Below are 13,491 nucleotides of genomic sequence, written 5' to 3'. Positions count from 1 at the left end.
TGTTTCTGTTCAAAGACACTGAATTTAATCTCTTTCTTACAAATAATGATACGCAGTGTTGATAACGAAACAATTATTTCAATGACAGCATGTTTGTGTAATGTACAACACTGAGATTGTACTACTTTAACTTTCCCCCTCAGTCATACACACACACAGACACACACTACACATATAGTACTCATGTACAGTAAATGCATACAGCACTGTAAACACATACTATATAGTGTGCAGTAATGCAAATAAAGTCCCCCAAAAATGAAAGATTTAGCGTTTAAAGTTTTATAAAAACGTTAACTAAAATCTTACTGTTGATAGAGCTGCAGGCTGCGTGATGGCACAATGCACGGTGTGGTTAAACCTCTCGACCTTGGCTTGCCCCACAAAAAGCAAGGGAGATGTTGGTGGAACTCATTCTGCAGAAGAGGAAGAGGGTGGCAGGTTGACATCTGTCAGTTCAACCTCAGAGGTTTGGCTCTCACCACTTGTTGATGGAGTCGGCAATTTTCCCTCCCAAACTGGCTCCAAAAATTGGGTCAGCCCCGTCTGCCTGGCTTTTTGCCTCAAATCTTTAAGCATCTCGGCATAGGGGGCAAACGCACAGGAGGTTAAGCGCTTAAATTTGAGGCTGCGATCAAGCATAGGGTCACACTCTTCCATGTCACTGAAAATTTTTTCCAAGGCAGAGTTCCATTCTGATATTTTGGCCGCTGTAAGAGGGACAATTCCTGGACTCTTAGGCTGACTTTCATCACCATCTTCATCATCACTGACTCCAACGCCTTGTTTTGCCATCTCGTCCAAGTCTTCGTTGGTGGGTTCTACTGCTTTCTCTGCCAAAATTTCCTCCACATCTTCTTCTCTCATGTCATCAAAGCCTTCTCCACTTATCTGCCATGCGATATGCATTATGTTTTTGACATTGTTCTTTATACTTTCTGTAACACCTTCAAAGCCTTCAAAATTTTCTACGCAGTCCGGCCAAACATTTTTCCAACAATTATTGATAGTAGCCTGCTTGATGTTGTCCCACGCTGTGCCAACATAATCAATAACGTTGCGTATAGTGACTGACTTCCAATAGTCCATCATGGTAGTTTCCTTGTTGGCTCTGAGAGCCTCAAAAGCCTTGCTATAAAGCTCCCTAGTATAGTGCGCCTTGAAGGCTTTTATTATGCCCTGATCCAGGGGTTGGATGAGAGACGTAGTATTTGGGGGCATGAAAAGAACTTCTACGTTGGGGTGGGCATTTCTGAGTTCTTCACAGCAATGGACTGGGGCATTATCCAAAATTAACAAAATCTTGAAGGCAAGGTTTCTGCCGTGAAGATAGTATTCAACTTCTGGTATGAAGCAGCTGTGGAACCAATCAGAAGTCATCCATGCTTTTTTGTTCCACCTCCAATGCACCGGCATATGATTCACGCTTTTCCCTTTAAGTGCTTGTGAACTTGGAGCTCTGTACACCATTAGGGGTTTGCATTTAAAGTCGCCCTTGGCATTGGCGCACAGAAGCAGGGTTGCATAATCCTGGAATGATTTAAAGCCAGGGGCTTTGGAGGCCATTTGCGTTATATAGGTTCTTTTGCCAACGTCTTTGTAAAATAGGCCAGTCTCATCAGCGTTGAAAACCTGCTCTTCCACGTACCCCTTTTCCTGTATAACACTTAGCAGGTATTTTTTAAATTCTTCCGCAGCCTCCTGATCTGCAGAACTTGCCTCACCTGCAAGCTTAACATTACTCACACCATATCGTCTTTTGAAACGTGCAAGCCAGCCAGCGCTAGCCGAGAAGGGTTTCACGTTTTTCTGACCCTGGGTAACGTGACCGTAAATTTCTTTGGCTTTCAGCCTCACAACAATGCTGTCCACCACACCTTTTTTATCGGTTGTCATCTCATGAATCCACAAATTGAGCCGCTTTTCCATCTTTTCCATAGCTTCCTCACGCACTATAGATGTCACTTTAGCACTTTCCGGAGCAGCCTCACGTACAGATCGGCGAATTTCCTTTTCCTTTTTCTTGATGTACCGGATTGTTGACTCATTAACGTTGAACTCACGGCCAACAGCACTACAACTCATGCCTGAACGAAGCTTATCTAACACACGTATTTTCTCCATAAGGCACATCACAGCCTTCTTGCGCTTAGGAACACTAGGCAGCACCGCAGCACTACGCTCAGGGGTCATTTTAAACAGCGAAATCACCAACAAAAAGCACAAAAAATGCAAAAAACGCGGCACTAAACAGATTGCGAAGAGGACACTTATTTAGAGTACGAGAGCCGAAGCAAGATAGCGGATCATCTGCCTCCAACGTCGGTACAAGCCACCACTGGTTGACTCAGAATTTTCACTCTCTGCGCATGTCCGCGAATAACCCCAGAAAGCACCGCGAATACTGATTTTTGGGGTGACAGTAAATTTTAACAAGTAAGCGAATACAAAAATAGCAACCTGTTAATAACGAAGGTCACCTGTATTCCCGTGGACAAAACAAATTTCGTTTAAGCATATTTACTAAATCAAAGCGTCTGGTAGCGCTGGAGACTACAAGTTCCAGCATGCACCGCTTCAGCACGGAGCCCGTGTTCCGCCAATCGCCACAGTAGTGTCAAGCCCGAGGCTTTGGCCCGGAAGTGTCGCATTTGGATCACGTAGCACTCTTTGCGCCTGTGCAGACGCTGCGGGGGCCGCCCCAGCTACCGCCGCCCCTGCAGCAGCTCTATCTATGGTCTCTCCCTAGAGCTTTGCCGTTGGGGGTAGCTGCTGCGGGCTCTGTTCGCCCCGCGCGGCAGCGACATGGAGGAATTCGACTCCGAAGACTTCTCCACCTCAGAGGAGGACGAAGACTACGTGCCATCCGGTGAGCGATTCCACTTGGGGCGAGAGGCGGCTTGTCCCGCCCTGCGCCTCACGTGAGGCGCACTTTGCCCGGCGAGCGTGGGCCCAGTGGCCGCGTGGCGCGGGTCTCAAGCGTCCCCGCCCCGCGCCCTCGCCCGCCTCCTCGCGCCGTGCGGCCCCCGTGGCCCAGGAAGTGTGCACGGGGACGTCTCGCGCAGCTGCTCCTCACGGCCTGGCTTCGGCCGCCGCCCCCTCTCGGAGCGCGGGAACCGGCACGTGAACTCCGCCCTGCCTCTGGTGAAGCTGGCGGTGGTCGGTCATCGCGTACCCTCACCAGCCCTGAAATCTTCTGAAAGGCAGTCTTATCGCCAGGCCTTCCGTTCCCAGAGAATTGCCAGCTAGCATCACGTTCCAGATAGGTCTCTTCACTTTCTGTCCTCAAAAGGGATCTGGTTGTTTAAAAGTTCACATAATGATGCCCTTTGCCTCTTTGCAACGTCTATACCCATTGCTCTCTGATCAGACCTTTGATTTTTTTGTTTTTGTATAGGCTTCTAAAACCGAACCGGGCCAAAATAGATGTCACCCAAACCTACCCCTTCCGCGCTCCTGCACCTTCCGCACGCTTCCCCATCTCATTTAGAGGTATCTGCCCGTACAATAGCTCAGGTTAAAAACAAAACCAAACCTTGGGAGTTGTCGTTATTCTCACTGTTTTTGGTCTAACCAATCATTAAGTTCTGTTTGTGTCTGCGTAGAAGGTTAATTTCTGATCAGTTCCTCACCAATCTCGCTCTTACTGAACTACCATTGACACTAAGACTCGCCATAGCTTCCCAGTTGGTTTCCCGGGTTCCATTCTTATCCACCAACATTGGTCTTTCGGTATCGGCCAGTGTGATCATTTGAAAACTAGTTTTCATTTTAATCAGAGTTATGCATGCGCCTGTTTCAAAATAGTCAAATATTTTTGAAAGGCTTATTTTTGAAACTGAACCGTTTCCCTCACCCCTCATACCTGTCAATCCTCCCCAGAAGAAACTGCTTTCTACTTTTAAAATTTGGTACTTCCATTGTCTGTTGACTTAACCCATCCATGTTAGGTGTTATTTTAACACCCTCTTTAGTCTCACCGTTTCACCTTCAGACCCTCTCCAACTCCCCAGCCTGCCAATGTTCCTATGTCTAATTTGGGTTAGATTGGTATTGTGTTTCCTTTTTTTGTCATTACTTTGTGGACATCTTGTTCAGGCCTGACCATGTGGTATATACAGTTATTGCTTTTCCTGCACTAGTTTTCTCTGGAGTTAATAATTGCCATTTTGTTGTTGTTGCTTAGTCTATGTACTTACTACTGATTTGATCCGGAACTTTCAAAATTGTCTAAATCATCTCCCAAGATATTTAGATCCATTAGATAATCTTTCACTTTTTGAAGTCCATCTTTGCCGTCTGACCTGCTCCAATTTGTCGTGGTTTTACCACTTTGGAACCTAAGATTCTCCATCATCACCACCACTCTGGATGTTCCTTTTACCTCCATTTTCTCTTGGATTCCCTGTTCCTTGGGTCCCATGATGTCTTCTTTCTTGGTGTGTTCCACCAAAATGAGAATAAATCCTCAAATAACTTCTTGAGGAAAGATGCATTTTTTTAGAAACATTTTTTTTGAGACCTCGACTATCTAAAAATAGTGAAATATTGACCCTCAGGCATGATTACTAATTTAGTATAGAATTATGTGTTCTATAATAGTAATTCTGCATCCTATAATAATTTTCTATCTGAATTTTAAAGGTATTCCTCCATTATTTTCTAAGTTTCCAGTGTTTTTATTAAAAAGTCTCTTTTGTCACTAATTTTTCCTCATTTATATAAAATTTGTCTCTGGAAGTTGATAGAATCGTCTCTTTGTTTCTGATATTTTCTGATATTTCACAGTGATATACTGTACCTTGGTATGAGTCTATTTTCATCCATTCTGCTGGGCCTTCTGGAACTTTTTTTTTTTTTTTTGGCTGCGTTGGGTCATTGTTGCCACGCGGGTGCTACTCTTTGTTGCAGAGCACAGGCCCTAGAGCACGCAGGCTTCAGTAGTTGCGGCGTGTGGGCTCAGTAGTTGTGGCTTGCATGCTCTAGAGCGCAGGCTCAGTAGTTGTGGCACCCCGGCTTAGTTGCTCCGCGGCATGAGGGATCTTCCCGGACCAGGGATCGCACCCGTGTCCCCTGCATTGGCAGGCGGATTCTTAACCACTGCGCCACCAGGGAAGACACTGCTGGAACTTTTTAAATTTGGGGGGGACAGTTTTCTCCATTTTATTTTTTTGGAATCATCATTATTTATGTGTTGAATCTTATGTTAGACCTTATGGACTGGTTTTACTTTCCTGTACTTTTTTTTTTTTATAAACTTAAAAAAATTTTATTTATTTATGTATGTATGAATGTATGTATGTATGTATTTATTTAGCTGCGCCGGGTCTTAGCTACAGCACGTGAGATCTTCGTCTCCGGGTGCGGGATCTTTTAGTTGTGGCACGCGGAATCTTTCAGTTGCAGCATGCGGGGTCTTTAGTTGTGGCATGTGTGATCTAGTTCCCTGACCAGGGATCGAACCTGGGCCCCCTGCATTGGGAGTGGGGAGTCTTAACCACTGGACCACCAGGGAAGTCCCTTCCTCTATTTTTATCCTCTATTTTCTAACCCTTTGACTTCTTTTTCACTTTATGGGAATATTTCAGTATTTTACCATCCAACTCTTCTGTTGAGTTTTTTTTCTCTTTACATATTTTTTCCCGAGTTTTATGGCTTTTATTAACACAAATGCAATGTGTACACGAGCTGTCTGTTCATTTTCTTTGCTGTGCAGCCTGGCATTGGGATTGGGGACTCAGATGGCCAGGTGGGCTGCTCTTTCCGCAGTGACTTTGGGGTTCTTGGAAGAGATATTGGGAGTAGTCTCAGCACCGTAAGATTTGTTGCCCATCAGCCGCACTTCAAGCTCTTTGACATAGTGGACCAGGAACTTCCAGAAGCCACTGGGCAACATGTGCTTTGTTTTCTTGTATCAGTGTTGGATCTGGCCCTTGGATATTTTTAATTTTGAGTAACTTTTTTGTTTTTTCACAAATTTTAAATAGCATCATGTTCTTGTTTCATGTGTGCAGTATCTTATTGCTCTGTGGATATTAATAATGCTTTAAGGCCTCTTGCCTTCTCAGATGGCCCACACTCTGTGGAGTGTGTTTCTCCCATGACTGCTCTCACTTTCCAAGATGACCCCATGCCCTGGGACCGCTCTTGCCTTTAGAGATGGTCTGCATTCTTCCTATGGAATGTGTATCTCTCTAAATAAATCCATTTCTTACCTATCAAATAATAATAATAATAATGCTTTAAATTTTTTTACTTTTAACTTATGCACGGTAAAATTCATTCTTCATTATACTGTTCTATGAATTTTTGACAAATGCTTAGAGTTATGTAACCACCGCTAAAATTAACAGTTCCAAGGCCACCTTTACCCTCCCCTCCCCCCCAAATTAGATCATATTGTCTGTGTATAGAAACAGTTTTATTTCCTCTCTTCCAATAGGCATACCTTTTATTTCTTTTGCTTGCCTTATTGTACTTGGTATAGACTTCCAATGTAATATTGAATAGGAGAGGTGAGAGTGGATATCCTTTCCTTGTTCCCAATTTTAAGGAGAAAGCATCAGTGTTTCACCATTTGGTATAATGTTAGCTATAGGTTTTTCATAGATGCCTTTTGTGTGTGTTTTAAGCACTTTACATTGTCTAACTCATTACTAACTCAATCACATAACATTATCAAGTATGTGCTATTGTGCTCTCCACACATGAAGAAACTGAGGAACCCAAAGTCACTCAGCTAGATAGTAGATGGGCTGGGATTTGAATCCTGGCAGTCTGCATATACTGCCCCTAATGTGTTTTATTAGGTTAAAGAAATTGCCTCTATTCTTAATCTGCTGAGAGGTGAATTTTGTCAAATGTTTTTTCTCCATCTATTGATTGTGTGGTTTTTCTTCTCTTATCTGTTAATGTGATGAATTACAGTGATTGATTTAAAATTTTTGAACAGCCTTTTATTTCTGGGATAAAACTTACTTGGTCATGATGTATTATTCTTCTTCTACGTTACTGAATTTTGTTGAGGAGTTTTGCATCTGTTTATGAGGGATGTTGGTCTGTAGTTTTCTTGTAATTTCCTTGCCTGGTTTTAGTATCAAATAATGCTAGCCTGATAGAATGAGGAAACAATCTCTTTCCGCTAAGGTGATTTTTATTCACCCTGTACATTTGTGTTGGGCATTATTATGTTAGACACTTTCTCAGATTTTTTTGGTGACTCTTAGTTGTTTGACTCATATTTAAATTAAGCATGGGGGACTGAAAAGGTGATGGAAGCTCTGAGTCTTTGGAGCTTCAATTAAAAAAAGATTTGTTAGATAGCTAGTGGGAAGCAGCCGCATAGCACAGGGAGGTCAGCTCGGTGCTTTGTGACCACCTAGAGGGGTGGGATAGGGAGGGTGGGAGGGAGACGCAAGAGGGACGGGATATGGGGATATATGTATAGCTGATTCACTTTGTTATAAAGCAGAAAGTAACACACCACTGTAAAGCAATTATACTCCAATAAAGATGTTAAAACAAAACAAAAAAAAAAAGATTTGTTCATTTTGTGCTTTCTTTGTCTATAGGGTTGTTATTCTGTTTCTTACTCTTATAGTAACTGCATGATTTTTGTGGTTGTTTGTGTAATTTAAAATTTGCTTTTCTCTTATCAGTGATATTGAGCATCTTTTTTCATGTTTAAGATCCAGAGCCATATGCATCTCTTTGTCTGAACTGTCTGCAACATTCACCCATTTTTATGAAGAAAAATAACTTTATATTATTACAAAAGCAGTGCATGAACTTCGTAGAAAATTAGAAAATGCAGGCAATTAAACATAAAAAATCAGAATCATTACATTCCTACCACCCAGAGATTATCAGTATTGATCCCTTATTGAAACCCACTCTGATCTTTTTTCTATACCCAGGTGTAGTTATTTGTATTTTTCCCCAACCTGAAATCGTAGTTTTTTCATGTTACTTTGTAACCTGCTCTTTTCAGTGAACATTCTGTCCCTGTCCATTTCAGTAAACTTTCAGCTCGTCTAATATACAAACCATATTCAAGTTTTCCCTTTTGACTCAAAAATGGCTTTAGCTTTTTTGTTTAAATCACCGTTGAGTTCAGGACTACATGTATCATCCAGTTGTTCCATCCCTGAAATATGTTTTAATATAGCACACTCCTGTTTCTGTGACTTAGATTGGCTTAGGAGATCAGGCTGTATGTCCTGCAGAATGTCTCACCTTCTGATTTTGTTTGGTTGCTCCCTCATGGTATTAGGTTGTTCCTTCGTCCCTTGAATTTTCGTTAAATTGGAAGTTAGATCTAAATGCTTGGTGGATTCAAATGAAATAATTTTACCTAAAATAAATTATAGACAACTTGAGTGTTTCATAATGCATAACATCAGAAAACACAAAATACCTGGTTAATTCCCATGGTTGTGACTTCTGGATCAGAATGATGAGAGTTTGATCCTTCTATTGTGTAATTATTTTTTCTCTTAGAACTGGAAAGTATTCTGTGTGGTAATATACTTAATTGTTAAAACTTAAATTGTTTTTAACATTACTTGATAATCCTTGCCTAGATTACTACTATCATTACAGTGTGAGAGTGATGGTTTTCTAATTTTGTGGTTCTTCTACATTTATTGTTTGATGTTCTTCTGAAAGTGTAGCTTTTCCTCGTCAGTGGGGCAGGATAAATGTTTAATTCGTTTCCCTTAATTTCCAATTTTCAAAGTAGGGAGTAATCTTAATAGTAACCTGAAATGGTACAAATATTTTTTTTAATTAATCTATTTAATTTATTTATATTTGACTGTGTTGGGTCTTCGTTGCTGTGTGTGGGCTTTCTCTAGTTGCATCCAGCGGGGGCTACCCTTCACTGAGGTACACAGGCTTCTCAGTGCGGTGGCTTCTCTTGTTGAGGAGCACAGGCTCTAGGTGCACGGGCTTCAGTAGTTGTGGCATGTGGGCTCAGTAGTTGTGGCTCACGGGCTCTAGAGCGCAGGCTCAGTAGTTGTGGCGCACGGGCTTTGTTGCTCCACAGCATGTGGGATCTTCCCGGACCAGGGCTCAAACCCGTGTCCCCTGCATTTGCAGGCAGATTCTTAACCACTGCACCACCAGGGAAGCCCTGGTACAAATAATTTTTTCTGTCTTTTTTTTTTTTTTTTTCACACACACACACACACACACACACACACACACACACTGTATTTTATTTTTACAAGAGATAAATAGACTGACACCAAGCATTGTACATGGATGACCACAACAAAAGCAACAATGATTGCAATTACCAAACATGAAACACACTCATACTATGTCATAATATTGACATTCAGTCCAGTAATCCTCCACTGTAACAGCTCCTTTACTTTGCAGTGAAAATTGATTTGTATATTCTTTGCCTCTGAGTCCTTGTGGGATTTTTTTTTTTTTTAATTCAAACAGAAAGTCACAAAAATTATACTCATCCTCATCAGTTCACTCAGTCCCATGTAATTAATTTTTTTTTTCATCTTGATCTTTTGTTAGCACTTTTATGAGTTCATCAGTTTTTCATTAGAGTTATGAAAATGCTTATTCATTCAGTTCAGCAGTACAGTTACCAGAAACCTGTACTTGTCAGAGTCTTTTCCATGAATTTCTTGAAGATGAAACCCTTTTATAGGAACATATTTGCAAAAGCATCAGAGTACACCCAGAACTGTCTGTAAATGACAAAAGACTTAAAAATGACCACGGTTAAAGATTTGATGAAAGTTCATAATAATGCAGTTGACAAGAAAATTAGTTATTTCTGAGATATACATTTTAAAGTAATAACTAGGATTATGACTTATAACATTATACCAGAACATATAAGATTTTTAGAAATTTCATGTAATGTCTGAAACATTTATATTAACATATTTCCATACAAATAACCCAATGAAAGTTTAGTATTAGTTGTTTTGTTTGTTTTTTTATACTGCAGGTTCTTATTAGTCATCAAAATATCATAAAGTTGTCACAGTTTTTTATCGATTCAGTGTGTTTCAGTCTAACAGTTATTCGTTTTAATGGTCAGGTCATCACTTTTGGACAATAAAAGTTCTTTCAGGCTGGATCTTATATCCTTTTAACGTGACCCATTATTCTTAAATAACTTCCTTGCTTTCTGGCACAGCAAAATGTCCCCATTTCACCTTGTGCTTTCCTTCCCTCAGACTTGAAATTAGCTGGCCTTTTCAGGGAGCCATTTTTGTGTTGAGTCATATCAAAGAATACAATCTGAACTTTAAAGAAATGCTCATTGCTACTAGAGTGACATTGATTCTATGCCATTTCAGTGAACAGAGCTAGAAAATATTCATCTTAAAAAGAGTTGACTGCTGAATTTTAAGTTCAGTTTTAACATTTGTTTTCATTTAATTTCTTAATTTCTTTGGTTTTATAATTGTGTGTCATTTCTTACTCTGATGTTCTGGATTCCTAACATGATTAGTAGAACTACTGAACTTTCTTTTACCTATAATAAAAAGAATAGTTTCAAAATACCAACACCGATGTTACTACTAGGAATAGAACTTTCTTGGTCTTTAGAATGCATCTTGCTAAGGATGAACAGTCAAAATACTGTTTCTAAAGTTCTTGGAGGGGCTTCCCTGGTGGCGCAGTGGTTGAGAATCCGCCTGCCAATGCAGGGGACACAGGTTTGATCCCTGGTCTGGGAAGATCCCACATGCCATAGAGCAACTAAGCCCGTGTGCCACAACTACTGAGCCTGTGCTCTAGAGCCTGTGAGCCACAACTACTGAGCCTGCATGCTGCAACTACTGAAGCCCGCGTGGCTAGAGCCCATGCTCTCCAACAAGAGAAGCCACCGTGATGAGAAGCCCGAGCACTGCAACTAGAGAAAGCCCGCACACAGCAACGAAGACCCAACACAGCCAAAAATAAATAAATTAAATAAATAAATTTATTAAAAATAAATAAATAAAGTCCTTGGAGTAAATCCTTTCTTTGTGGCTTGTGTTATCAGTTTGGTTATGTTTATATGTTTATTTAAACTTTGCTCAATTTAAGGGATTTTCAGAATTCTGCGGAGCAATAAACACAGAGAACTCTTGCTTTTGCTACCCCTGCTTACCCCACTGCCTTCTGCCCTGACCCTTACAGATAGCGATTTTCATTAGTTTTCTGTTTTTCCTTGTAATTTTGCCTTTTTATATTCTATTTGTATAAACAACTACAGTACAGCTGGGTAGCCACCACTGTGGGTTTGTCTTTTAAAAGTCCTTTTGTTGTAGTGATTTTACTCAGGTTTCAGGAGGAAGCAAAATTACATTTGTGTGTTCAGTATCTTCATGAAACACTTTCACTTACCACTTGGTGTCTAAGATGCCAAGTTTGCTTCCATTTTGGAACCCTTATATTTACTATTCCGACAGCCTCAAATGCTTATTCTCCAGATTTTAGTAGAGCTGGCTCATTCTCATCATCTTTGTTCTTTTTCTTTTCCTAATTTCTGCTATCATATTTGTAGTTTTCAAGAGTTTTATAATGATATTTTTCATTTTCTGAAAATTATTGAGTCATCTTATTCTTGTTTTGTGGATGTCTCTTTGAGGATATAAATTATAAAGGTTTTTTTTTTTCTAATTTTGTTTCCTCTTAATTCCTTTCTGTTTGTTTTCAGTCTTGCCTTTGATATTGGACGCTTTCCTCAATGTTTGGTGGTCCTAGTTCATTGTGAGTGAAATATTTAAAAACTAATTTGATGTGCAAGAATATTCAAAATAGCCCTGTTTGTAATGGCCCCAAACCAAATGTCCATCAACAGAGGAATGGATAAATAAATTGTGGTATAGTCATATGATGAAATAATATTAGGGATGAGAATGAATAAGCTACAGCTACATGGAAGGAACTGGGTGACTTAAAAATAGAATGTTGAGTGAAAGAAGCTGGACGCAAGAGTACATATTGTAGGCTTCTGTTTAAGGCTCAAAAACAGATGAAACTAATTTATGATGTTAGAATTCAGGATAGTGGTTACCTGTGGGATGTGGGTGGTGGCTCTTGATTGAAACGGGGCCTTCTGCAATGCTGGTCATGTTCTGCTTTTTCAGCTGGGTCGTATTTATACAAGTGTGTTCACTTTGCATAATTTCGTTGACCTGTACATTAGTTTGTGTGCTTTTTGGTGTGTTATACTTCAAATAAAAGCTATGTGAAGTAAAAAAGAAAAACACAACTGGTTGAATCTCTGTGTGTACAGGATTTATTGACTGGTACCCATAGAATGTGGTCAGACTGGGCATTCAAGCAACACTTTTGTTGGGGACCCCAGAATGTCAGTGTCTGAAGATGGGAAGCAGATGTGTTTGTTTTTTTCTGCTATGTCTAACTTGAAGTCTTTAAGCCTCTTTCTAAACGTCTTTTATTGATAAGACAAGGTATCCTTTGCTTACTTTTGAAAGATATCCAAGATGAGGTGGAAACATGAATTTCTTTTTTGAAAAGTACAGTGGTCAGTTTGCAATTTCTGTTCATTCATTCAGCATATACTTCTAAAGACATGCGGATCCATGTCCTCATGGTGTGTGGAGCATAGCAGAAATTGCAGACATTAAATATAAGTGGGGTGCGTTAAGGAGGGAAATATGGACTGCCCTGGAGGCCTAGAATAGGAGAACTTAGCCTAGTCTTCAGGAATAGGGAAGATGTCCCTCAGGAAATGATATTTTAGTCCGGTGAAGAACAGAGGAAAGTACTAGATTTTTTTCCTTAACGAAAATGTCTCATCTTGATGTGAAAATCTTTATTCCTGTCTGTCTGACCACCCTGTTATGTGATTTCAGGTGGAGAGTATAGTGAAGATGATGTAAATGAATTAGTGAAGGAAGATGAAGTGGATGGTGAAGAGCAGACACAGAAAACCAAAGGGAGAAAAAGAAAGGCTCAGAGCGTTCCGGCCAGGTGATGCTGCCCTCAAGGCCCTTAGGAGTCAGGGGCTGTTGTCATAACCTTCCAGATTGCTGGGATTGGTCTGATGATAGATTTCTTACTGCCAGGGTTTCTAACCTTTTTCTCATTGAGGGAAATATTTGGTGACATTTTAGGATTAAATTCTTATTCTCTGGCAAGCTTTAAAATTTTTTGAGCTTTAATTTTAAAAAGTTAATAGGTAATATGTGCACCTGGTTTAAAATTGAAAACCTGGGAGTTCCCTGGCAGTCCAGGGGTTAGAACTCTGCCTTTCCAATGCCAGGGCCTGCGTTCAGTCCCTGGTCAGGGAACTAAGATCCCACAAGCTGCGTGGTTTGACCAAAAGAAAAGAAAAATGCAATTGCTTCAAAAAATATGTACCCCATCTCTAGCCCTTGTTGCTTTGTTTCAGAAGAATTATGTTACCAGAGATAATTCTGTGTATGTACAATCATGTATATATGTATTTCCTACTTTTTTTTTTTTGGCCATGTGGCTTGCGGGATCTTACTTCCC

At 40.4% G+C, this 13,491-nt stretch overlaps 1 protein-coding gene across 1 annotated transcript in view; it reads left to right on the top strand.

Annotated features, from left to right (window-relative positions):
• Nucleotides 1-2,658: 2,658 nt before the first annotated feature.
• CFDP1 (craniofacial development protein 1) overlaps nucleotides 2,659-13,491 on the top strand; it is a 138,416-nt gene continuing 127,583 nt past the window's right edge. The window contains 2 exon segments of the mRNA XM_036833772.1: nucleotides 2,659-2,869; nucleotides 12,849-12,966. Of these exon segments, the coding sequence (XP_036689667.1) occupies nucleotides 2,806-2,869; nucleotides 12,849-12,966 (182 nt within the window). The 5' untranslated portion in view covers nucleotides 2,659-2,805.

The sequence above is a fragment of the Balaenoptera musculus genome, chromosome 19 (genome assembly GCF_009873245.2).
Source record: "Balaenoptera musculus isolate JJ_BM4_2016_0621 chromosome 19, mBalMus1.pri.v3, whole genome shotgun sequence".
Lineage (NCBI taxonomy): Eukaryota > Metazoa > Chordata > Mammalia > Artiodactyla > Balaenopteridae > Balaenoptera > Balaenoptera musculus.
This window is presented reverse-complemented; position numbering and strand designations above follow the sequence as displayed.